This window comes from Panthera pardus, unplaced genomic scaffold, assembly GCF_024362965.1.
Source record: "Panthera pardus isolate Hobbes unplaced genomic scaffold, ASM2436296v1 HiC_scaffold_16, whole genome shotgun sequence".
In the NCBI taxonomy this organism is placed as follows: domain Eukaryota; kingdom Metazoa; phylum Chordata; class Mammalia; order Carnivora; family Felidae; genus Panthera; species Panthera pardus.
Window position 1 is genome coordinate 10,915,132 of NW_026526721.1, and position 22,908 is coordinate 10,938,039.

Sequence of the window (22,908 nt, forward strand, 5' to 3'; positions counted from 1 at the left end):
AGACAGGGTGTTTATAATCGGTTCCCCTCTGCTAGGGCTAGAGAAACAAAATGTAAACCAGAGGCTGCGGTGTTCAAAACAGCCACACTGTGTCCCCACAGCACTATTCAAGCGTACGTGACTCATAAAGCCACTAAGTCCAAAGGTGTTCAGTTGTGTGCAGCTGATAAAAACAGCCTGGGTGGGAGGAGCCCTCTTCCCTGCCGGCCCTAACTGCCAAGAGCCCTTGGCAAGGCTCTGGGTTTATTTCTTTTTTGATTTTAATTTAATTTAATTTAATTTAATTTAATTTAATTTAATTTTATTTTATTTTATTTTATTTTATTTTTAATTTTTTAACGTTTATTTATTATTTTTGAGACAGAGAGAGACAGAGCATGAACGGGGGAGGGGCAGAGAGAGAGGGAGACAGAATCGGAAGCAGGCTCCAGGCTCTGAGCCATCAGCCCAGAGCCCGACGCGGGGCTCGAACTCACGGACCGCGAGATCGTGACCCGGGCTGAAGTCGGACGCTTAACCGACTGAGCCACCCAGGGGCCCCTTGATTTTTATTTTAGAGGGTGGTGGATACAACCATTCTTTTTTATTTGATTTGATTTAAATTCAAGTTCGTTAACACATAGTGTAATGATGGTGTCGGCAGTGGAATTTAGCAATTCCTCGCTTACATGCAACCAGTCTATGTATTTCTTTTTAATTTTTATTTCGAAATCAGGATAGACTCAGAGGAAGTTGCAAAAATGTTGAGTCCCACGTACCCTTCACCCAGCTTCCTCCAGTGGTGACATCGTGCATGACTATAATATATTATCAAAACCAGGAAACCTGGGGCGCCTGGGTGCCTCAGTCGATTGAGCGTCTGACTTCGGCTCGGGTGACGATCTCACGGTTTGTGAACTGGGGTCTCGCGTTGGTCTCTGTGCTGACAGCCCGGAGCCTGCCTGGGATTCTCTCTCTCCCTCTCTCTCTCTGCCCCTTCCCTGCCCAGGCTCTCTCTCTCTCTCAAAAATAAATATTAAAACAAAACAAAACAAAACAGGAAACTGACACTGATATGGTGCTGTTATCTAGCCCACAGACTGAATTCAGATTTTCACTGTTTTTACCTGGACTCATCTGTGCGTGTGTATAATTTGGTGCAACTTCATCTGGCCTCTAGATTCATGGAAGCAGCACCACAATGAGGGGGAGAACTGCCCCATCACCATCGAGGAACTAACTTTTACATGCCTCCCTTTACGTTCACCCCCCTACACCCCTACTCCTCACCTACTCACACCCCTACTCCTATCCTTATTCCCTGGTTGCCTTCTTTATGAATCTGTCACTTCTAGAATGCTCTACACTGGGACTATACAGTTTATAACCTTTTGAGACTGGCTCTTTGCCCACTGAGCATGATGCCGTGAGATCCGTGCATGTGTATGTCAGTGTTAGCTGCTGAATAATACTCCAGTAAACAGATGTTCAACCACTCATCTGCTGAAGGGTATCTGAGTTGTTCTCAGTTTCTTGCAATTGTGAACAGAGCTGTTATGAACATCGACATACAGATTTGGGTGTGAATGTTACATGTTCATTTCTCTGGGGTAGGCATTCAAGAGTGCACTTGCTGGGTCAGGTCACAGATGTGTGTTTAGTTTGATAAGAAACTGCCAAATTAGTTTCCGGGGAGGCTGTGCCGTTTTACGTGCCGACCTGCAACGCGCGGAAATTCTAGGTGCTCCGTCTCCTCGCCAGCCAGCAAACCTCCGTGTTTTGGATTCACGGGTGGGAACCCCTAGGACTCTAGAAGATTCGTGCTATACGAGGCTTTAAAGATGATGCAGTCCAGCCCATTGATTCTACACAGGAAGGAACCAGATGCTGAGGAGGGACCTGACCATCCCTTCCCCCTTAGTCCAATCCTTCCGTTATTGTCACTACCTGCCCTGTTTCCCAGTGGCAGGCAGAGCTGTCTCTGCTCTGTGACATCTCTGGAAACTTGTCAAAGGTGGGGCAGGACCTAAGAGCCTTATGCAAGCCTCGGGGGCACGTCTTGCCCGGGAAATTTGACCTCGTGCTTTGCTGCCATTGAAGAAACCACGCTCCAGCTGCATTGTCTGATTCTCACACTGCACTTAATGCACTGTCCTCTCTCAGGAAATTGCTACCAGCACCAAAGTTCAAATACAATCTGAAGTCACAGCCCCTGGCCAACTTTCCCAGGCTCACCCGGCCTCCTGCCCAGCAATCATGTCGACACCCATTGCTGCTGGCTGAGCTATGCATTTATTGAGAACGTACTGTGTGCCAGGCCGTGTGCGAGGCACTCTGTGTCCCATGCCTCTGGTCTTTACCCCAATCTGCAAGGCTGCTGACAGTGAGCCCCATCTGACAGATAAGGAAAAATGGCTGGGAAAGTCATGATCTCGGACTCAAAGGCTTTAGAATAAAGGACCAAGGTATAGGTCGTTGTTTTACACAGCTGCGCCTGGTACAACATACATACAAGACTGTTGGGGGTGACCACAGCGGCCCTTCCTGTCATTTTCTGAGCATTAAAACGAGCAGTGTGCCTCTCCCGGGGTTTTATACCTAAAACTCGCAAAGCGGACACCAGGTGGCGCCAACGCTGAGCTTTTCCCGCGGCGCCGACCAGCCAGACTTTTCACAGAAGCTTTCTCCGCTGATTCTCATACTATCCTATCACCGTGCATGCCTCCGGCTCAACTATAGCATTGCTGGCACATTAAACTCTTTTTTTCTTTTTAAATAGCAGACATCCCTTGCTTTCTTAGAAATCAAATCATTAAATATTAACATCTGCTCGCGTTTCTAAAAGGGTTGCCCTTGACAGCAAAAAGCAAAGAAATGCGACATCTAGGTAGAGTATAGAACCTTTTCACTGAACATCAACTGTTTAAAATTGCGGGGTACTCTAACTTCAACTTTTCCATATATGGATGTTCTTGAGAAGCAGATAACTGTTCCAGACCCTTCCTGCATTTTGGATGATAAGAAGCCATGAATTTGCTTTGCAGTTCTCTGCGGAGATGAAGTTAAAACAGATCTGTGGTTGTGGTTACCACCTAGTTCTCTTTTCTCTGAAGTTACAACCAGCGGCCCAACTTGTACCGAGTTTGTCTGGGAATTCTTTTGCATTCTGCATCCTGGGAATCGCCTCGATCCCAGGCAAGGCAGGACAGTTTGTGACCCTAGCTTTAAGTTTGAGCGAAAGTTACCTTGCGTTGAGTTTCAGATGAAGATTTGACTTCAGTCACTGTAGAGGGCTTCCTTCTCCAGCACAGACCTATCATTCATTCATTCACTCATTCATTCATTCAGCAGATGCGTACTAAGTCAACCTCAACTCCCTCCGCCATCCCAGGTCTATCAAAACGAGTCCTGACATCCCACCTTTGCTGGGTTTTGATGCCAAGGGTTTGTGTCGTGTACCTTCTAAGGCTCCCCGTGCCGGATGTAGCATCTAATCCAAACAGATGCTTCATTAATCGTTATTAAATGAAAATTGGAAAAAAAAAAAAAAAAAGGAATGCCCCTCTCCCCCTCGAGGCTACCGCTTCTTTGCGGTTCCAAGAATGTCATTAGTTTGGAACCTTACGAGCCCCTGCTTGGAGCTGAAGAGGGACGTCACGATGTCATACGGGGTCTTGGCTATGATAGGGACAGCAGTGTCCAGTCGTTTTTAGAACCTGCCTCGAATTCAAAATTCCTGGCTACCCTTCTGGGAGTAAACTCTCCCCAAGTTTGTTTTCCGTGGAGTTTAGATTTATATTTTTGAGAAGCTAGCATTGAGGAGGAACCCAGAACTCAAAGGCAGTCTTAATTTTGCACCAGACCTCAAAATTTCAGAAAAGGAGGTAGTGGTTGAAAGAGTGGGAGAAAGGAATTTGCCGGAGAGATTGTCCTCTATTCCCAAATAAGTTCTGTCTCTCTTTCCCAGCCAGACTCTCTATAAAAGGGAAAACTGGACAACAGGCAGTGGGAAAGAGTGCGTCCTGGCAAGTTGCTTCGAGACGCATACACCATGCTGTTTACAAATTCCTGCAGCCAGCCCCGGGATCCAAATGTAGACAACTCTGTTTATGTAACTAAAATAGATGCTTATACCGTGTGATTAAGGTGGCTCGGGGAGCTGGGCCACGGTGAGGCGACATTTGCTGCAGCCAAGGCCAGAGGGGAGCACGGGGCACAGGGGCCCCTTGGACCCCGGCAGGTATGAGGTTTAGTAGATCAGTTTTCTGGTGGAGAAATCTCCCCGGGAGGGCACATCTAAGTTGCATGGGAGAGCCAGAGAAGTCATGACCCAGCATCCTTTGTCGCTGCCAGTCACAGAGGATGGAGGTTTTCATCCGAGAGGGACCAGCCCAACCCTGCCCCCTCCCGGCTACGTCCTTTTCCAGCACAGTGTTTGGAATGAAGCCCCCGCTCCTGCACCACCAGGAGAGGTTTCATACCGACATGCGGTTCCAGTGCCCGGATCACTAAAGAGGCCTGAATGTTGTAGGGTCAGTGGACGTGCAGCTCGGTGAAACATTCCCTCCGCTGACCACGCCCTTCGCCGCTCTGCCCCCCACTTTTTACGACTGGCAGGCTTGTTGTTCTAGAAGCAATGCAAGTGTCCCCTCCAGACGTGCCACCGGGGCCCCTGCCTAGCTGGAAGAGGTGACGGCTCCCTCCTCTGGACACTGAGGTCACCCACCGCTGGGTCCACCCGCCGCTTATCACCATCTTGGCCCCAGCATAGTGTCCAACGTGGGCCATCAAGTTGGCCCATGACTGGTCTTTCTGAGGAACAGGAAGACAACATCCAGGGCCATGGGACGAGAGCAGGAATGGGGGTGCCACGCCTGCTGCTAATCACCCCCACGGACTCCCTGAGCCCCAAAGAAGGAGGCTCCCGTCCACGTGGCTTCCGGGCTGCATGTGGTCACCCGAGCCGGGCTCCCCGCGGCTCTTCCTGCTCTAGCCTCTCTAGTCTTCTCAGCTTTGGAAGGAGCCCGGCGCCCTTTACACGCTCTTTCTTCTCCTGAGACCTGCGGTCCCGCTTGCCTAGATCTACCCTCTGACTCCTCCCACTCGCCCTTCTGGTCTCCCCTCAGATGCCAAGGAAGTTGGGGACAATGTCCTTGATGGCACCTTCCCCCAGTCTAGATTAAGTCCCTTTCTGATATGTTTGCACCACACACCAGGTGCTGCTATAATGTCTTACGTGCACTCACCCCCCTCTTGAGGAACAGCGCTGGATTCTATCCCTAGGACTCTGGCCACAGCTCCCTGTGTATCCCCTCCTAGCATTACTATGACAGTACTCAATTACCGTGTAATTATAACTTACCGTCTACTTTCTCGCTCGACCCTGGAGAACAGTAAATCTGGCTTCTTCTCCACGGTCTTCCCAACGCCCAGCCCAGTTACCTGCCTCACTAGAAACCAATGAACCAATGAGCGGACGAATCAGTTGATCAGACAAAGGAGGCCTGGGGAAATTTAGGAGAGCCTTGAGCAGTCAGAATCAAGCCCCCCCCCCCCCCCCCGAGGCAGGCAAGACCAAGCTAGAACTTGACCGGTGGCCCACCACCCAAGGAGCTTCTAGGGCACAAAGGGTGACTGTTCTCTGGCCAGATCGACAGGATCTTAGGAGGCAACGCGTCAGGGGAGAAAAGGCAACAGAAAAACCCCACGGTTTCAAGCTGAGTGTCTCTTTCTCCTTCTCGTCGGAAAAAAATAAACAGAAGTGTTCTTCGCCGAGTTCTTAAGGGGAAGGTGGGTGGCTGGGGCATACAGCAGGAGGAAGAAAAGTTCTTGACAGTTACCATCTCTGATTGCAGATGCAGAGTCAAGGGGAGGAGGCCCCACTGAAGTCCCACTTGGATGCCAGACTCCCGGTGCGAGGGAGGCCACCGTGGCTGCCAGGACCAGCTTGGGCACACACAGGGGGTATTCACAGCCCATGGCCACGGCCGCTCCCGCCCGCCCCGCGCACCCCCAGCAGCAAACAGAACTCTCTGTCTTGGTTCCTGAGTCAAGCCTGCACAGAATTAACTGTAATAATTGGCAGGTGTGCCTCTGGCTTCTGGGTTTCAATTCACCGGGGGCTCATGAAAAAAACTGGATGTTCTGCCGCAGCCAGTATTTAGCTTGGGCTCTGAGAAGCTTCAGCTTTCCATGACGAGAAACAAACTGTGTGGCTGCAGCTGCCCTGGGCAAATAAGAGTTCCAGAACAGCCTTGGAGAAAGAGGCCCCTCTGGCCAACAATCAGTTCGCTCCTTGGGGGAAGCGGAGGAAATAGCCCTTGACCCGCTGCCCTTCTCGGGAGCGCAAAATAATGGAGAAGAAAGGAGTCTTTCCGGGAGGTTTATTTTCCACCCCCAGGATGGAAGAGAGTGATCATCACCTCCGGAGATTTTCTAGGGCATGAATGCCCTTGGACTTCTTTCCGTGAATCCCGATGACAGCGAGGGTGTTCATCCCAGCCCACGGCCGAGCCGTCATCATTCAAGAGCAGCGATGCCCACAGTATAGGAACCAGCCACCTCCACTCCTGTACCTGTTATCTGCCCATTGCAGACATCACTAATCAAGAGTGGTTATCTTTTCTCCTGAGTCTTAGACGTGAGCTCAGAATCCTTCTCCACACTTCACCCCGGGAAGCCATTACAATTAATAGGGGTTGGCATGAGAGATTGAAAGTATTTGCCACTTCTATTTTAGTAACTCAGAAGAAGCCCGAGCGATAATCTCATCAGAAAGTTTTTTTCGCAAGGACAGGAGTCAAGCGATGTCCTATGACAGACTGTGGCTTTGATGCCAATTACTGCCCAAACAGAGAATCCTTATCACCGCTCTCCAAAGAGCTGGCTCTGACCAGCGATCCTCGGGGAGGGGAACACTGTATGGGATTTCACTGGGGACCCAGGCACGGCGGCCCAGCGGTGGGGTAGCCAATGCCAAGAGCACACCCTTTCTGCTCATCACACCCACACTTGAAGCTTGTCCTTCGACTGGACTTTTTGCCACCAGTTTGTAGCAGGGACAGAGCTGGCCGTCATCCTAAAGTCCTTTAGGAGACAGCTGCTCATGCACGGTGCCCCCCCCCCCCCCGCCATGTGTCACCCCACTGCTCTTTTTCAGCAGGCCTTCTTGGGCCCTTTTTTGTAGGAACTGATGTGTAGCACTGGTGAGAGAGGACTCCAGCCTCCAGGGCTGGGGAAACCCTGAAAAAGTGGCATCTCTCGAGTCGGGCCCACATTCTCCATGGAGGAGGCCCCTAAGTCACAATCCAGGGAACACCAGTTCCTCCTCCATGGACGATTGTCCTTGTGACTTTGGGCTTCCTTCCAACAGGCTTTGGGAAGGTGTCTCCTCCTAGATGCCCTTTCCCATCCCTGTTTTGCCATTCGTCAGAGACCAAAGCTTTAAGTGATTACAACAGTGCCTCCCGCGCCTCACCCCGATGATATGGGGAGCATCTTCCTCTACTATTGAAAGTTAGTGTGCGTCCCGAACTCTTACCCGATGCCCTCAGGAGATCGGAGAACTTCACAGCCCCTCGCTCTTTCTCACCTCACCGCTGGGATCCTGAGTCACGTTCCTTGGGATTTGGTCAGTCACTTTAGCTCTGTAAGCTTGTGTCCTTCCCCTGCAAATGGGAATAATGACACCAGCTCCTAGGATTGCTATGAGGACCCAACGAGAGGGTCCACACAAAACCCTAACATGCAGCAAGCATCCAAAGGATACAAGCTTTATCAATATGGGGTAAATATTCCAGCCAAGACATTTCATCTTATGGATTTTATTTTAAGTTTATTTATTTTTGAGAGAGAGAGAGAGAGAGAGAGAGAGAGAAAACAAGTGGGGGAGGGGCGGAGAGAGAGAGGGAGAGAGAGAGAGAATCCCAGGCAGGCTCCACATTGTCAGCACAGAGCCCGATGCGGGGCTCAAACGTACAAACCGTGAGATCATGACTTGAGCCAAAGTTGGAGGCTTAACTGATGAAGCCATCCAGATGCCCCTCTCCTAAGGATCTTTAAAAGTTGTGGTAAAATACACATAACACAAATTTTACTATTTTGAAGTGTTGTCAATTCAGTGGCATTAAGTGTCTTTATAATGTGCAATCATCACCATGATCCAGTTCCAGAACTTTCCATAACCCCAAATGGAAGCCCTGTACCCACTGAGCAGCCCCTCTGCTTTTCTCCCTCCCTAACAGCCTCTAACAACCACTAATCTGCTTGCTGGGTCTATGGATTTGCCAATTCTGGACACTTCAAATAAACAGAATCATACAATATGTGGTTGTCTGTCTGGTTTCTTCCATTTAGCATTATGTTTTCTAGGTTCATCCATGTTGTAACATGTATCAGTACTTCATTCTTTTTATGGCTAAAGAACATTCCATGGTATGGATAGACCATATTTTGTTGATCTAGTCATCTCTTGATGAGCATTTGGGTTCTTTCAAATTTTGGCTATTGTGAAAAATGTTGTGAAAAATATTGTGAAAAATGCTATGAGTACTTGTGATCAAGTGTTCGTTTGAAACCCTGTTTACACTTGATCAAGTGTTCGTTTGAAACCCTGGGGCATGCACCCAGAAGCAGAATGGGTTGGGTCAGATGGTAATTCTATGTTTAATGTATTGGGAAATTACACACTGTTTTCCACAGTGGCTCTCCCATCAGCAGTGTATGTGGGTTCTAGTTTGACCATAGTCTCAACAACACTTGCTATTTTCCCTTTCTTAAAGATCTGGCCATCCTAGTGGGTGTGAAATGGTTTCTCATTGTGGGTTTGATTTTCATTTCTCTGGTAACTAATGATATTGAGCATCTTTTCATGAGCTTTGTGGCCATTTGTATATCTTCTTTGGAGAAATGTCTATCCAAGTCCTTTACTCATTTTTTTAGTGGGGTTGTTTGTCTTTTTGTGGTTTCTCCTACAAATTTTAGGTCATCTAACCAATGGGGTCAGAAAAAAAGAATCAAAAGACATGAAAGTATGTGAGTGTGTGTGTGTGTGTGTGTGTGTGTGTGTGTGTGTTTCCAAATTCCCTATATAACCTGGATGTGTGGGGAATAAAACTAGTTCCATTATGTTGTCTAAAACTTATTTGTCTTCCTTTTCATCTTCACTGCCAGTTAAGGGAAAAGATTAATCTCTAATCTGATCTGCTTTATTATCTAGATCCTAAATCTAAAAAGTCCTCCCACTTATGCTCAGTCTTTTTAGAAAATAAATAAGTAAAACCCAAGTTCTAAGTCTCCGTGATTTCTCTTCCCTGGCCCCAAGGTGGTCATGGTCTCTGAGAGTATGATGTGGTGGCGGTTTTATAACCTCAAGGCAGAGGGGACATCTCAGCATTCTTGGTGTGGTGACTTCTGCCTCCTCGGGACGCCTGGGCCATATCCCTTGTCTGCTGGCTGAGCCTCGGCAGACTGGAAATGGCGGCCAAAGACTGTGGTCATGTGGTCAGTCTTCTTGGCTCCATCAGAGGTACCCGCTCCTGGTGACACGGACTCCCCTTTGAGGTCTGGCTGTGACTTCCCCTGGGCCTTCCTCTCAGGGATCCCACCTAACCCCAACCAGAACTGGGCTCCTCCTGAGTCTTACCTTCACCACAGACAGGAAAACCAAGGACTTCTCAGGAAAGCTATAGCCTCGTGCCTTCCTGCCGAGCCACCCTGCACCACCAAGTTTGTGTAGAAGAGCTGCCCCCTTGGGAATCTCCTCCTGAAGACCCAAAGACCTGGTGGCCCATCAGAACGTGGCAACCAAATAGGTCCTTGAAGGACAGGGAAGCATGTTGGGGTGGGAACTCTACCTTCTGACTCTCTTTCACTCCTCAGAGCGCCTAACAGTGTAAGACATGGAAGGGATACTCAAGCCACAAACTGCCTGACTTGACCATGACAAATAGAAGCCTTGGGAGGTTGAAGGCAATAGCTCAGTGGCTATTTCTTTTTGAATTAGAGGAAGCATTCAAATGGCTACCCAAGCCCATCTCCATCATTGACCATGAACTCCCATAACTTAGTGCCCACAAAATGACAAAGGTATAGGGTCTATACTCATATTCTTTCTCTGCCAGTCTTGTAGGTCAGAAGAAGGAATATTTTCCTCCTCTTTGAAGCTAATTCTCCCACCTGTGTTCATAATTCCCAACCCTCCATCTTCTTTAAGATGGGAACTTGAGGGGCGCCTGGGTGGCTCAGTCGGTTGAGCGTCCGACTTCGGCTCAGGTCATGATCTCACGGTCCGTGAGTTCGAGCCCCGCGTCAGGCTCTGTGCTGACCGCTCAGAGCCTGGAGCCTGTTTCGGATTCTGTGTCTCCCTCTCTCTCTGACCCTCCCCCGTTCATGTTCTGTCTCTCCCTGTCTCAAAAATAAATAAACGTTAAAAAAAAAAAATTAAAAAAAAAAAAAAAAAGATGGGAACTTGATCCCAGGAGCTCAAAGAGAGGACACCCTGCTCAGATCTACAGAGAAATGGTTGACCAGTTGGTTTACTGTTGACTCCTGAGAGCAGAAACTGCTGAACCTTCCATTGCCTGCTGGTTTTGCCACTGCTTGACGAATGTGTTCACCTTGATCTGCCTGCTGGTAGACTATAAAATCAGGAACACTTAAGCATCTGGGATAAGGGGGAGAAAGATGCAGCCTTCAGCCCAAGAGGTCCCTGTTGGAGCAGGACAGACCAAAGGGGTTTGAATGAATAGGTAGTGAGAATTCTCAAGAGGACACAGAGTCTAAGAAAAGGACTTCCTGGAACTAAAAGAAAATTATTTTCATTAAAAAAGTTTTAAGTTTGTTTTTGAGAGAGAGAGAGAGAGAAAGAGAGAGAAAGCAGAGGAAGGGCAGAGAGAGGGGGAGACAGAGAATCTGAAGCAGGCTCCAGGCTCTGAGCTGTCAGCACAGAGCCCGACACGGAGCTCGAACTCACGAACTGCGAGATCATGACCCGAGCCAAAGTCAGACACACAACTGACTGAGCCACCCAGGAGCCCCTATGTTTTATTTTTAAAACGTGGGAAATAACTGAAAGGAGGACAATCACTGCTTATCAGTGAGCTCAAGGTCCATGGGACCGAGTGGAAGAAGGAGCTCATAATATGAAAACACAAAGATTTGGAAAACAGGAGGAAATAGCAAGGGATTTAGAGGGACAAAACAGGAGATAGGACGTTCAGATAAGAGGAGTGTCAGAAGGAGAGATGGAGGGGGAAAGAGAAGAACAGATGGAGGAGAAGTAATATTTAAGCAAATAACAGAAGAAAATCTCCATGGTCTGATACAAGATTTAAGGCTGCAGATGGAAAGGGCCAAGTCCCAGACAGGGTTATTTTTTTTTTGTAAAGACACACACCTAGACGTAACTTGGTGAAATCTTAGAATTCCAAGAGCAAAGAAAACTGCTTACCAAGATGAGAGAGGAGGAAGGGTTACGAAGGGAGGTAGAGCTGTTTCTTTCTACATCTTCATGGTGTTTCACTAGTAAATATGAGTACTCCCTATTTCAAAATTGACAAAGAAAAATATATGAATGGGATTCTAATAATTCTCATTTTTCTAGGGGCCCTCTTGACCCAATGTCTAAAGACAGGCATGACCCTGGACCCAGTGCCTTATTGTCTTGTTTCTCTGGTTCTGCCTCTCACATCTGGGTCCTGGGCAGCCCGAGCTCCTTCAGACCATCAAGCACTTCTTGGGTCTTTACTTTGAGCCTGAAACTGTGCTTGACATTGACATGCAAAGGTAAATGAGCATGGTTCCTATGCTTGGAGCGTAAGGTGAGGCCTCTGGGCCTTTGCTCTTGGCTGTTGTCTGGGTGAATGGTGACATCACAAAACATCATGCACATTTCCCCCATCAGCCTGACTGGGACCGCCACCCCCCGCCACCAAAGGAAGATGGTCTGACTCTATAGCCCTGTGGTTTCCATGACAACCTCAGGATGGCATGGAACCTAGCCGAGGTTCTTCTGAGACAAGATGGGTGACTTGGCCTTCCCCCACCCATCCCAGCTCCCTTCCTTTCTCCTTGCACCTGCCTTCCACATCATCCCAGTCACAATGTGTGTTGGGATTCCCTTATTTCAGGAACACATTCTATATTCGAAAGGCAATGGAAAACAGTCCCCAGAGACCGGCCACCGGGAAGCAGTTGTCACCCGGGGGGGGGCAAGAGAGGAGATTAAGAACTCAAGAGGGGAGAACCTCCCTGAAGAGGAAGGTTCTCCCCACGTCTTCTCTGGTCAGGAGAGTGAGATGGGGATATAGGAACTTTAAGGGAAGTCAGCAGGAGGAGCATCAGGGAGGACTAGAGAGGTAGTCTCTATCAGAAGAACCGTGGAGGACCACCACCCAGGGCACTGACCTGCACCGCCAGGATCTGCCAGGGGCAGCTCAGGAGGGTTGTAAATGATACTCAGTGAGGCAGGAATATCACCATATCGGACACAGTCGGGTTTCCAATCACCAATGTGTCTGCGGAGCTGATGAGTTTGCCTATCTGGAGGTCCCAGACTAGGTAAAGGGGTGCAGCTTCCCAGGTGCTCAGTGACTCCCAAGTAACATCAGATGCACCTTTAGCACAAGGCAATAAACTCACACTCCCCGCTTGTTTGCCATCACCCCTCCACAACCTGCCTCTCTGATTCCCCTTCCACCTGTCTGGTCAGGAACTGGGCATGGCCTGGAGCTTGGGACCCTTCCTTACCCCAAAGCTTCTTCTCAATTCCAGAGGCCAAGAAACAAGAGCACGGTCACCCCTCCTTCCCGCCCCCCGAGATATGCATCTTAGTTAGGGCAAAGACCCCAGAGGCCCAAATGAGGAAATGTCAAGGCATCCCAGGGCAGCTCAAGGCCACGTGGCCAACCCCAGCCAAGGTCCGAGCCAAAGGACATAAAGAAATAAGCTTTCCATGGAGAGAATCTTCAAGGATTTGCACTCCTGCCCAGTTGACAAAAGCCCCAAAGTGTTGGCCTGGGGAGGGAGCGCCAGCTTTATGTTTAGTCTGGCACTGATCTAACAGGCCTGCAAGGATCAGCACGCTGACAGTGTGGGTTTCAAGGCCCCTGAGTACCCGTGTTTATCTTCAGGCCCAGATCCAAGAGCTGAGAAATGTGTCCGTTTCAAAATAATAATTACAATAGTCTGTCTTCGGTAGGATGCAGACTTTGGAATCCATGTCAAAGTACAGTGGGACAAAACACCCTAAGAGGAAGAGATCTGTATGCCCGAAGAATGGAATTTAATATAAGAATTCTCAGAATTCACGTGGGCCTCACACACCTCAATAAGAAAAAGATGTGAAGACGTGATAATTGGAAGAGATAATGAGGGAAAAGACTGGAGCTTAATGCTTTGCAAAATTGGGTGTTTCAGCTGGTTCTGGTCATTGGACAATGGAAGGATCAGCATTTGGATATTCAATTACCTCCTGAAGCTGAGGACTAGTTGGATATATTTGGTTCCGGAAATGTCCCAATGAAGCAAGAGAAAAATGGAACAAAAGGCTTTGGCAGAGGCCAAGCCATTCTCACAGCTGCAGAAATGGAAGACAAATCCAGAGCGCCCTCCACCCCGCCCCAAACCCAGCCCCCTCGTGGCCTTAGGAAAACACACGAAGCAGAGCTTTGCGACAGCTTGGCTCACGACGGCATGAGCCCCCCCAGGAAGACCCTCCTCTGTGGGCCCACCGTGTCCCTAGGACACGCCGTCTCTGCCCCACTAAGAACGAGAAATACTGAAATAACCTTTCTGACTGTTGGCACGAGGCACCCGGGCACCCGGGCACCCAGGCACTTACCAATTGGCTTCCCTGCCTCCTTATAGAAAAATGCCAACTTCTCAACCACACACTGACATTCCTGGCAGAAAGAGCCTTCTTATTCCAACCTGAACCAACGAGAAACAAAGCCAGTCGAGAAATTTGCCTGTTGGGATTGCAAAGCTTTGAATGCCATCAGTCATGTGGAAAATGTTGAGCCGAGCCTGGCAGAGCTCTCCAAGGCCTCCATGCAAACAACAAAAGGCTGCTGAGAGCTCTCAGGCCGGCGTGGAGGAGGAATCGCTAATCACAAAACCAGTCCCTGGCCTCCTCCGATGGCCCTAATGAGGACCAGGTGACCGCAGATGAATGCGACCACACTGCCTTTGCGTTTGTCAACTCTGAGATTACCGCAAAGCCTGGAATGAATGAGTCTACAAACAAGAAAATCTATCTGTTCGGGAGCTGGAAAGAATAGGATGTGGAAAAGGCGGGGGGTGTCATCAATTACTTGTGGTTCTCGGAGAGCCAAGAATTATGCTTGGAAGCACAACTTCTGAGCATCTGGAGAAGTCTTTGGTCAGCATCCTCAGTCTTCTGGATAATATCAAAATCATTCAGACCATCCAAGCGAGGCCAGATGGAGGCAATATTGTGTAGTGTGCAAACTTGTCTTGGGCCCCTCTCTGCCCTCCCCCTGCTTCTTGCCTGTCTTCCTGGCGGGGGGGAGGGGCACACCACCCAGAACAGCTTAGGGTCTCACCTTCTCACCTGCCAAATCTGCTCCTAAGAATGGGTCTGAAACAGGGTATTAACGTATTTCTATTGTAATGGGAGCGAATGCCTTCGGACAGAGGGTCCCTGTTCTCACCGTGGAAACTGAGGAATTAGCTGACAGCAGAGAAGGCAGGGGTCACAGTGAGGAGGCTTTGGCGGAGGGAGGAGGGAGGGACACTCACCGAGCTCTTCCCTTCACTTCCTGCGGGGCCTTGGACACTGGCCTCTCTCTCTCGGTCTCGGTTCCCTTCTCTCCATAAGGAGGGACACGACTGCTCCCTTTGGCGACACATATACTGAAATTGGAAAAGCACAGGGAAGATTAGCATGGCCCCTGTGCAAGGAGGGACATGACTTAGGTGACTTGGATCTTCCTTCGATCTGGACCGGCCCACGGGCCGTGGGCCGGCGGAAGCTTCTTGTGAGGTAGCGAGGCCTGTTTATGGAGATGGGGGGACCCGATAGGAGGTGCTGCAGCGCCCCTGTGGAGCAGCCTGGCGCCGCCTCCGGAAAGGCTGACCACGGGGTCCACCGGGCCTGGGGGACTGGCCACAAGGGGTCACTCTCACGGTGCCCATGGGGGCACTTGGGATCATACTGACGGTGTGATAGTACTCGGGCTGGGCCCCCGTGTACCTCGATTTTACTCCCCTGCAGGGGTTCCAGTCACCCTGCAGGTGAGACAAATGACTCAGCTTTGCCAGGGCGAATGACGCCCCCTGGGTTTGTGCAAAGCCACCACCACCCTGCGTCCTCCTCCAAATCATTCCCAAGCAATATCGGACACGGCAGGAGCTCGTCTGTTCCCGCGGACGCTGTCCCTGTCATCACGCTTCCTCCTCTTCCCTCACAGCCCGCCTGCACCTCAAAGCGCCCCACAAACCCCGTGGACTTGACCGGACTAGAAGTCAGGGCCACAGAGGACCATTCCTTGTTATTCATAAATGTAGGTGGGTTGTTTTTTGTTTTTTGTTTTTTGATTTTTTTTTTTTTTTTTTTTTTTTTAGGAGAGGTATGGGGGTGTCTGGGAAAAGGTTTTTAAAATAACTTTTTACAGCTAAGGAAGAATTTTAAAATAATCCTTTAAAACAAAAGGCCTCTTTGGAGCTCAGGCCGCAGAACACCAACACAATGAGCACCCTGTTTACTTGCTACAAATTGTTTACTTTGCTACAAATTGAATGCAGAGAGAGGGCTTTTTGTGCCTCGGGTTGCAAAGATGTCAGCCTCGAAAAGAATTCAAGTAACTTTAGCCCCGTTCCACACACCCCACCTCAACTATGTGCTATGGAATGATGTTGTGTTTGGAGCAGCTGTCCAGCGCTCTGATTCGGCCCTGGGGTGGGGTGGGGGTGGCCGGGTCTCTTATTACAACTCTGTCTTTTAGACCCTAGGGTGAAGACAATGAATACAGCAACGTGGTGTTTTTGACCTGTGGAAGAGACTCCAGCCTCCACGTGAGATGGAAGGGAGGGCGTGTAGGAAGGAGGGGAGGAGAGGTGCTCTCTCTCCTCACAGCTTATTTTGGGGAGCTATCCCTCACCCTCTGACCCCCCCCCCCCGCCCCCACACCCCGCCCTCCACGGTCTGCCATTAATGAAAATATATCTTCCACTCTCCAATCCCATGGTTCCCCATAGTTCACCCTAGTTGCTGCTACATTGTGTCCCTCCCGTATTCGTGTATTAGAACCCCAACCCCCAGTATCTCAGGATGTATTTGGAGATGGGGCCTTTAAAGAGGTGATAAAGCTAAAATGGGGCCTTTCGGGTGGGCCCTGATCCTATCTGACTGGTTTCCTTGTAAGAAGAGGACATTTGGACGCACCCAAGAGACACCAAGGGTGCACGTGCACCAAGGGAGACCACGTGGGGACACAGCGAGAAGATGGCCGTCTGTCTCCAAGCCAAGGAGAGAGGTCTCCGAGGAAAGCAGCCCTGCGGGCACCTTGATCTTGGACTTCTAGCCTCCAGAGCTGTGTGCAACAAATTTCTGAAGTTTTAAGCCAGCCGGTCTATAGCATTTTGTATGGAGCCCTAGCAATTTACTATCCTGTCAGAAGACAAAGACCCTGGAGCTGTCTCCAAGCTTTCCTTTCTCATTCTATAAATAGAAATATCTGTCTTGTAGGACCCTTGCAAGGGTTCAGATTGCAGGTGACAAGGCATGGGGAGCAGGGGTCGGAGACAGGCGCTCGCTAAATAATTATGAATGTTCAAATTGTTATTGAGGGACTAATCGGTGCTTGTATGTTACTTATGGGCCCCTGGCCCCTTACTCTCCGTCATTCCTGAAATCTCTCTCTATCGCTTTGATGATTTAGGCACAAAAGGATTTAGTGTCGTTGGCAAGCCTGGGGACCTCCTCCTCTGGGCCACCATGTTGTCCATTTCCAGGGGGCCTGGTGTGTGTCACCCCGAAACCAATCCCTTCTTCATGACTGTAATTTACATCCTCACCAATTTCACAGGAAGTCAGTATTCCATAGTAACCATTGGAAGACAAAGTTGTGTTGAAGGTCTATACAAATTGTATCCACAAATCTATTCACTTTTAGGTCAAACTCTAGGAAATTAGCCACGTGTGATTTTGTCCTGATACAATCTGTTTCCTTTCCCCAAAGAAATACTATTTTTTAACTATTGGGAATGTCTGTCTTCTCTCATACCTGTGCTGTGTGATATGCTGGAGAGGCAAGGCTTATACACTGAGACTTCTGTTAGGTAGGAGGGTTTCTGGGGACACTGTGACCACATGTAATGATGGGTTGCATCCTTCACCAACAGTCCTGGCCATTGATCTACATTTAGCTTGCTTGTCTTTGAAAATACTGGACTTTGACCACCTCTGAAATGAAACTTCCAACCTGATAAATTAGAATCTCCCCCGAAGTTCTCCCAACCAACATTGGCTCGGATGCCGGCCACATACCACTTCTCCCCCTTAATTTCTCTAACTGAAAAGACCCTCTTAGCCCTCAGTGTCCGAGAGCCACAGATTCTCTGCGTGGCTTTTGGACCAATCTTTCTATAAATGCTTTGGCCTTGAAAAGTTAGCTCACCACGGAGCTAGTTTAGATCTCTTTGTCTCAATGGGATGGGCAGGACAAACAACTGGTAAGCTGTAACAGCAGAGGTAAATGTACTGTATCCTGTCTAATTAATGTTTTTCAGCTTTCACGGTACGCTCTCCTCACTACTGATGGATAACTTCAGCCTCAGGATTGTAGAGAAAGCTGTGCTCGTGAAAAGAGAGTTGTCTCCATTTATGCCAGCCATGGCTGTCCGTCTTTGGCAATGACTTCTCTCCGTATCTGACGTCTCTTCCTTCCACTTGGACTTAGGAAAGCTGCACGCCCAGGGATCACTCTTTTAAAAAGCAGTGGAGCCAGAACTCAGTCACAAGGAGTTTGACTCCGCTGAGCATGTCCTGCCTCACATCTGTATCTGTCTCCCTCTTGCTATTGTGTGTCCACTCAACTGCGTGGCCCTTGGGCAAAGCAAGACTCCTCAACCCCAGGCAACCCTGGACCGGAAGGGCTGTCTTCCTCCAGGGAGCCCAAGCCGTCTGGGGAGGACCCTGACATTGGCGGCTGAGGCCCCTGGCCCCTTACTCTCCGTCCTGGATTCTGTTCCGTCGGTACTTTCTCCACCCTCTCCAGACCAGCTCAGCTGCATCCACTTTGCCTGCTGAGTTGCCACCACGGAAGGGGAACCCAATTTTGTCCCCAAGATGCAGAAAAGAGGAGCAGTTATGCCATAGACTTCTAGTGGGCTGTCCAGTTTGAATCCTGGCTCCTCCACTTACTCGCTGTGTGGTTTGGGACAAATTACTGGACCTCTCTGTGCCTTGGACTCCACATCTGTAAAATGCGGGATGACAACAGCACCTCCCTCGCAGGGAGACCGTGAAGCTGAAGCAGTATAGTCTGAACACTGAATAATCATTTGCTGTCGTTATTTGCACCGTTATTTGCGGTCCTAAGGAAACCTCCCTGCTCTTAGAGATAATGTTTTAGAAGGAAGCTCTTGTTAAAAATTAAAAAAAATTTTTTTTACTGTTAATTTTTATTTTTGAGCGAGAGAGAGAGAGAGAGAGAGAGAGAGAGAAAATGTAAGCAGGGGAGGAGCAGAGAGAGAGAGGGAGACACAGAATCCGAAGCAGGCTCCAGGCTCGGAGCTGTCAGCACAGAGCCCGAGGCGGGGCTCAAACCACACAAATCGTGAGATCATGACCTGAGCCCAAGTTGGACTGAGCCAGCCAGGTGGCCCTAAAAAGTTGTTTTCATGTTTATTTTTGAGACAGAGAGACGGCGAGCACATGTGTGCATGTGTGGGGGAGGGGCAGGGAGAAGGGGGGGCAGAGGACCTGAGGCAGTCTTTTCGCTGAGAGTGGTGAGCCTGATGCGGGGCTTGGACTCAAGAACCGTGAGATCATGACCTGAGCTGAAGTCAGATGCTTAACCAGCTGAGCCAGCCAAGCACCCCTAGGAGGAAGCTCTTAACCGTAGAAAACACCGGAAGAGCTAAAGAAATACATCTCTAACTGTAGATTTCCAGGCACCCTGGTGCATGGGTACTTCCTTGTATCCTCCAAATCAAATCACCCACCTGTCCTGACCATGCTAACAGCTCAAATAATAGCCACCAAGCTGGTGTGCACAAAGTAGCCGATCGCCTCGCGCCAACACTGACTCAAGCTTTTCATTAGTTTGATGTGCGCGGAGGAGGTTCCTGTGCTATTTAAATGAGGCCCAAGGAAGACTTAATCTCTGCAGTGATGACCATTACTCCAGAAAAGCAATGAGGGAGGGGCAGGGCCCGGCCCCAGGCTGGCTTGCTAGGCCTTGCCTGAATTCTGTCCACAGAGCGGGGAGCAGGGCAGAGGGGCTGTGCTAAGGGAGAGTGGACAGCTCTGGAGGTCCCCCCCCCCCTTTTTTTTTCTGCTGTGCACAGTTGGACCAGTTACTGGTCCCGATCGCGACGCCTTGTTTATTGATTCCACAGGCTCAGGACCAGAGCATGATGAATATCACTTTTCCACTGGGGCTAAAGTCACAGGGCCAAAAGACTGAGGCAGTCATCCAGAAAACAAAATTGTTTTTGTCTGAATGTGCCGTTGGAGATACTCTGAAAAACAGGCTTTTCAGGTGATTATGGAACTTAAGCAAAGCCAGGCTCTTGCTTGAATTATCCACATAATTGCCCCAGTTCTCCCGTGTGATCATGCAGATACGACCTCGCAAATCTCCGGCTCATCTGAGCGAGCATTCGAAGTCAGGCAACAAGGGTAATGATGCCAATTTAATAAAGGAAGGACTAGGCTCTGCTGAGAATCCAGCTGTAGCAACAGCCTGGTGTTTAAGAATTTGTGTTTAAGGACTTCCTTTGGCAGAAGTTTGACGAATGTTTTTATTGCTAGTTGTCCACAATAATCCTGGAAGGTGTAGCTCCCGCCTTGAGGATCATCTTGGTCCCTGAACAAGCTTGTCATCTCGGATGTCTTTCCCTGCTGGGAGATCCCGTTTCCCTACTGCTGGGGGTGTCCATGGTGGGCCGGTTCCCGAATCAGCCGTCTGCACTGTATTAACCAACCTGGCTGCCACCTTGCAGAGTCAGTGTATTTCCTCTGAGACGCGCTTCCTGTCCCTGCCTGTGGCTAGCTAGGCAGTTACCCCCCTGAGGGGGGTATTGGATAGAGTATCCAAGCACCACCCCCACCAAGGCCACAGCCAGGACCCCAACAGGAAATAAGTGGCTTGGCAAGATATGATCATTCAAGGAGGAGATCATTACGAAGAGGTGGGCTGGCCGAACGGGACCCTGAGGGCTGGTGCAAGAGTGCAGCGTTGACACTGTCTTGGCTTTTCCATCCGTCTGACCACACAAGGGAGGCAGTGGTCCCCAGAACACAGAACATGGAGCAGGCCACCTTGGGAAGAGCTGCGAGGGACGTAGCCTGCCAAGACCACCTTAGAGCAAGGGGCCAGGGAGTTCAGACTAGGTGCCATCCCACTGGTAGCCTCTGATCTTAGTTGAGCACCCTCCTAGCTGAACTCAACCAGAAGGGGAAATCTCCTCCATCCCATCCATGAGCCCATACAGGTCAGGCCCTCAGGGCAGAAAACAGGGGTGGAAGAGGGTGGAGGGTGGAAGCAACATGGCGAAGAGAGAGATCCTGCAAACAGAGAAGTCAAAACTCAATTGTACAAAGGAACCCAGCTTGCAAATTCAGAATGGAGTTTCCTTGGGTCTTGTAACCATACTCTAGATCCCAACAAGAGTCAGCTGGTATAGAACCTAGAACCTGCTGGCTTCACAGGTCTGAGAGGATATTTTGACTTTGGTTCCGATAAGTTATCATCGCCTTAGGAAGCTATAGAAATTGCTATCTTGTATAGTCAATGAAATCTCGGGAATGGGTAAAAATGAAAACGAGTAGGAAAATAATAAAGAAACAGCTCCATGATACTAGCACTTTTATCACTGTTTTAAGAGTAATTGTAACAAAGTGTCATTATCACCATGATAACAACATATACGTTTTTTGAAGTGTATAAAGAACCCGATATGGTAGAATTGTGATTTTAATTGGATGATAAGGCAAATTTGATTAAAGAAGTTCGTAATCAATGTTTAAATGTCAGGGACTTTTTTAATTTGGAAATTCCTAAGTTTTATGTTATTGGTTGGGTAAATGGTGTTTGGATTTTTACAGGAACAATATTTAATAGGCTTATGGGATTAATAAATCATGCATTAGATTAAGCACACGTAGTATTGAGTGTGGCTTTTTATGGTCAAATCCATTGGACGTTCACAGGGCCACTCTCATGTTACTACAGACGTTGTCACGTAAGGTCCAAACCAAGTCCCTTCATGGCTGTGATGCATCAATTGATTCCTACGGGGATTTCTCATCCTAATTCTTTACTGCTAGACCCTCTTTTTGGTCTCTGATGTGAGGCCTCGTTCTTGCCCTACTATTATTTGGGGGTATGTATGCCTTGACTCCCCAACTAGACTGTAACCTCAGGGAGACCAGAACTTCTCCAGAAACAATCTTCATTTCTTTTCCATTTTCCATTTCTCCAAGCCCAGTGCTAGACACATAGTAGGTAGTCACTACATGTTTGCTATTCGGTTGTTTGTTTTTAGACATGTGTGCAATGGTTGTTATTACACTACTGGTACCCCAATAAACAAAATAACATTTTCTGTCAAGGAAGGAGTTAATATAGAGGATTCAGATGCGGCCAGCTTGAGTATTTAGTGATGAGAACGTTTTATTGGTACTTACGGGACTTCCGTAAAAATACTTCCTCAATTCTGGGATGACCTTTGTGCCTTTTCTCTATTTCACCCTCACTATCGTGCAGAGACTCATTCAGCACCACGGACTTTTTAGGCTCTGGGGTTCTCTAAAGGTATAAGGTACAACTTCTTCTGAGGAGGCTCAAACCTTGTTAACAGAATTCATCTATTAAGAAGATGTCCTATGAATATCTACTGTGTGTCCAGCATGCGCTAGGTCCTGGGAATACAGAGAAAGACGCAGAGTCTCTGCCCCCTTACAAGGTCATGATCTAGTCAGCCTCGCACAAAACCATACGCCGTGTGTTCCGTGAGATGTGAGTGACAATAAATGTTCTTATTAGACTTGAGAAGGAAGCCACCATGGTGTGACTGAGTCGTTGGGAAAGTTCCGGGAAAGAGGTGGCAGGGTGGTGAGGCAGACCTTAGGGAATCAAGGGCGGAGGGTGGAGGTGGGAGATGTCTTCTTATTCGAGGCGGGTGAACAAGGTAGTAACGGAGGTAGAAGCGGATTCTGTTCTGGCCACACTGCAGCACGGTGGCCCCATTGCCCCAGGGTAACTGCTGAGAATGGAGCTCTGCGGAAGTGATACGAGCCGACCAGAGCCCGCTGAGGGCCATCTAGGAAGGGATGACAGGGTGTCAAGTCCCCGTCAGGGGTTGAGAGTAGATCCACAGGTAGCGCGATGACAACACGATGTGTCGGAGGTGGTGTTTTTAGTATCAGACATTCCTTCCTGCTCACTAGGTCCTTCTTCTAGTCTATCAGTTGGAACATTCCAAAGGTAGGATTTTAAAAACCTGACCCAGCCAAGGTGGAGGTGGGCTGTGGAATGGGATAAGAGGCATGGGGAGTCAGTGAGGGAGGGGCTACTCTACTTTAGGAAGAATCACTCCCCGTGAGCATTCCAGAAAGGGGGCAAGCCTGGAGGGAGGAGGTGCCTCCATGCCAAGCCTGAGGGCTGGAGAAGCAAAAGCTGGGCGGCGTGTCAATGGGGCAAATGGCCCAGTCCCCTGTCAGTTTCCCTGAATCCACAT

The 22,908-nt window shown here is 49.1% G+C and overlaps 1 protein-coding gene and 1 non-coding gene across 2 annotated transcripts in view; one reads left to right on the plus strand and one right to left on the minus strand.

Moving 5' to 3' along the window:
- Positions 1-14,864, minus strand: part of KCNE2 (potassium voltage-gated channel subfamily E regulatory subunit 2) — a 32,074-nt gene extending 17,210 nt beyond the window's left edge. Inside the window, exon 1 of the mRNA XM_019420262.2 lies at positions 14,740-14,864. Coding sequence (XP_019275807.2) covers positions 14,740-14,850 — 111 coding nt within the window. The 5' untranslated portion in view covers positions 14,851-14,864. The remainder of the gene's footprint in view (positions 1-14,739) is intronic.
- On the plus strand, positions 14,832-14,936 carry LOC128777480 (U6 spliceosomal RNA). Its single transcript, XR_008422735.1, has one exon. It is a non-coding gene; the product is annotated as a U6 spliceosomal RNA (small nuclear RNA).
- Positions 14,937-22,908: the final 7,972 nt, after the last annotated feature.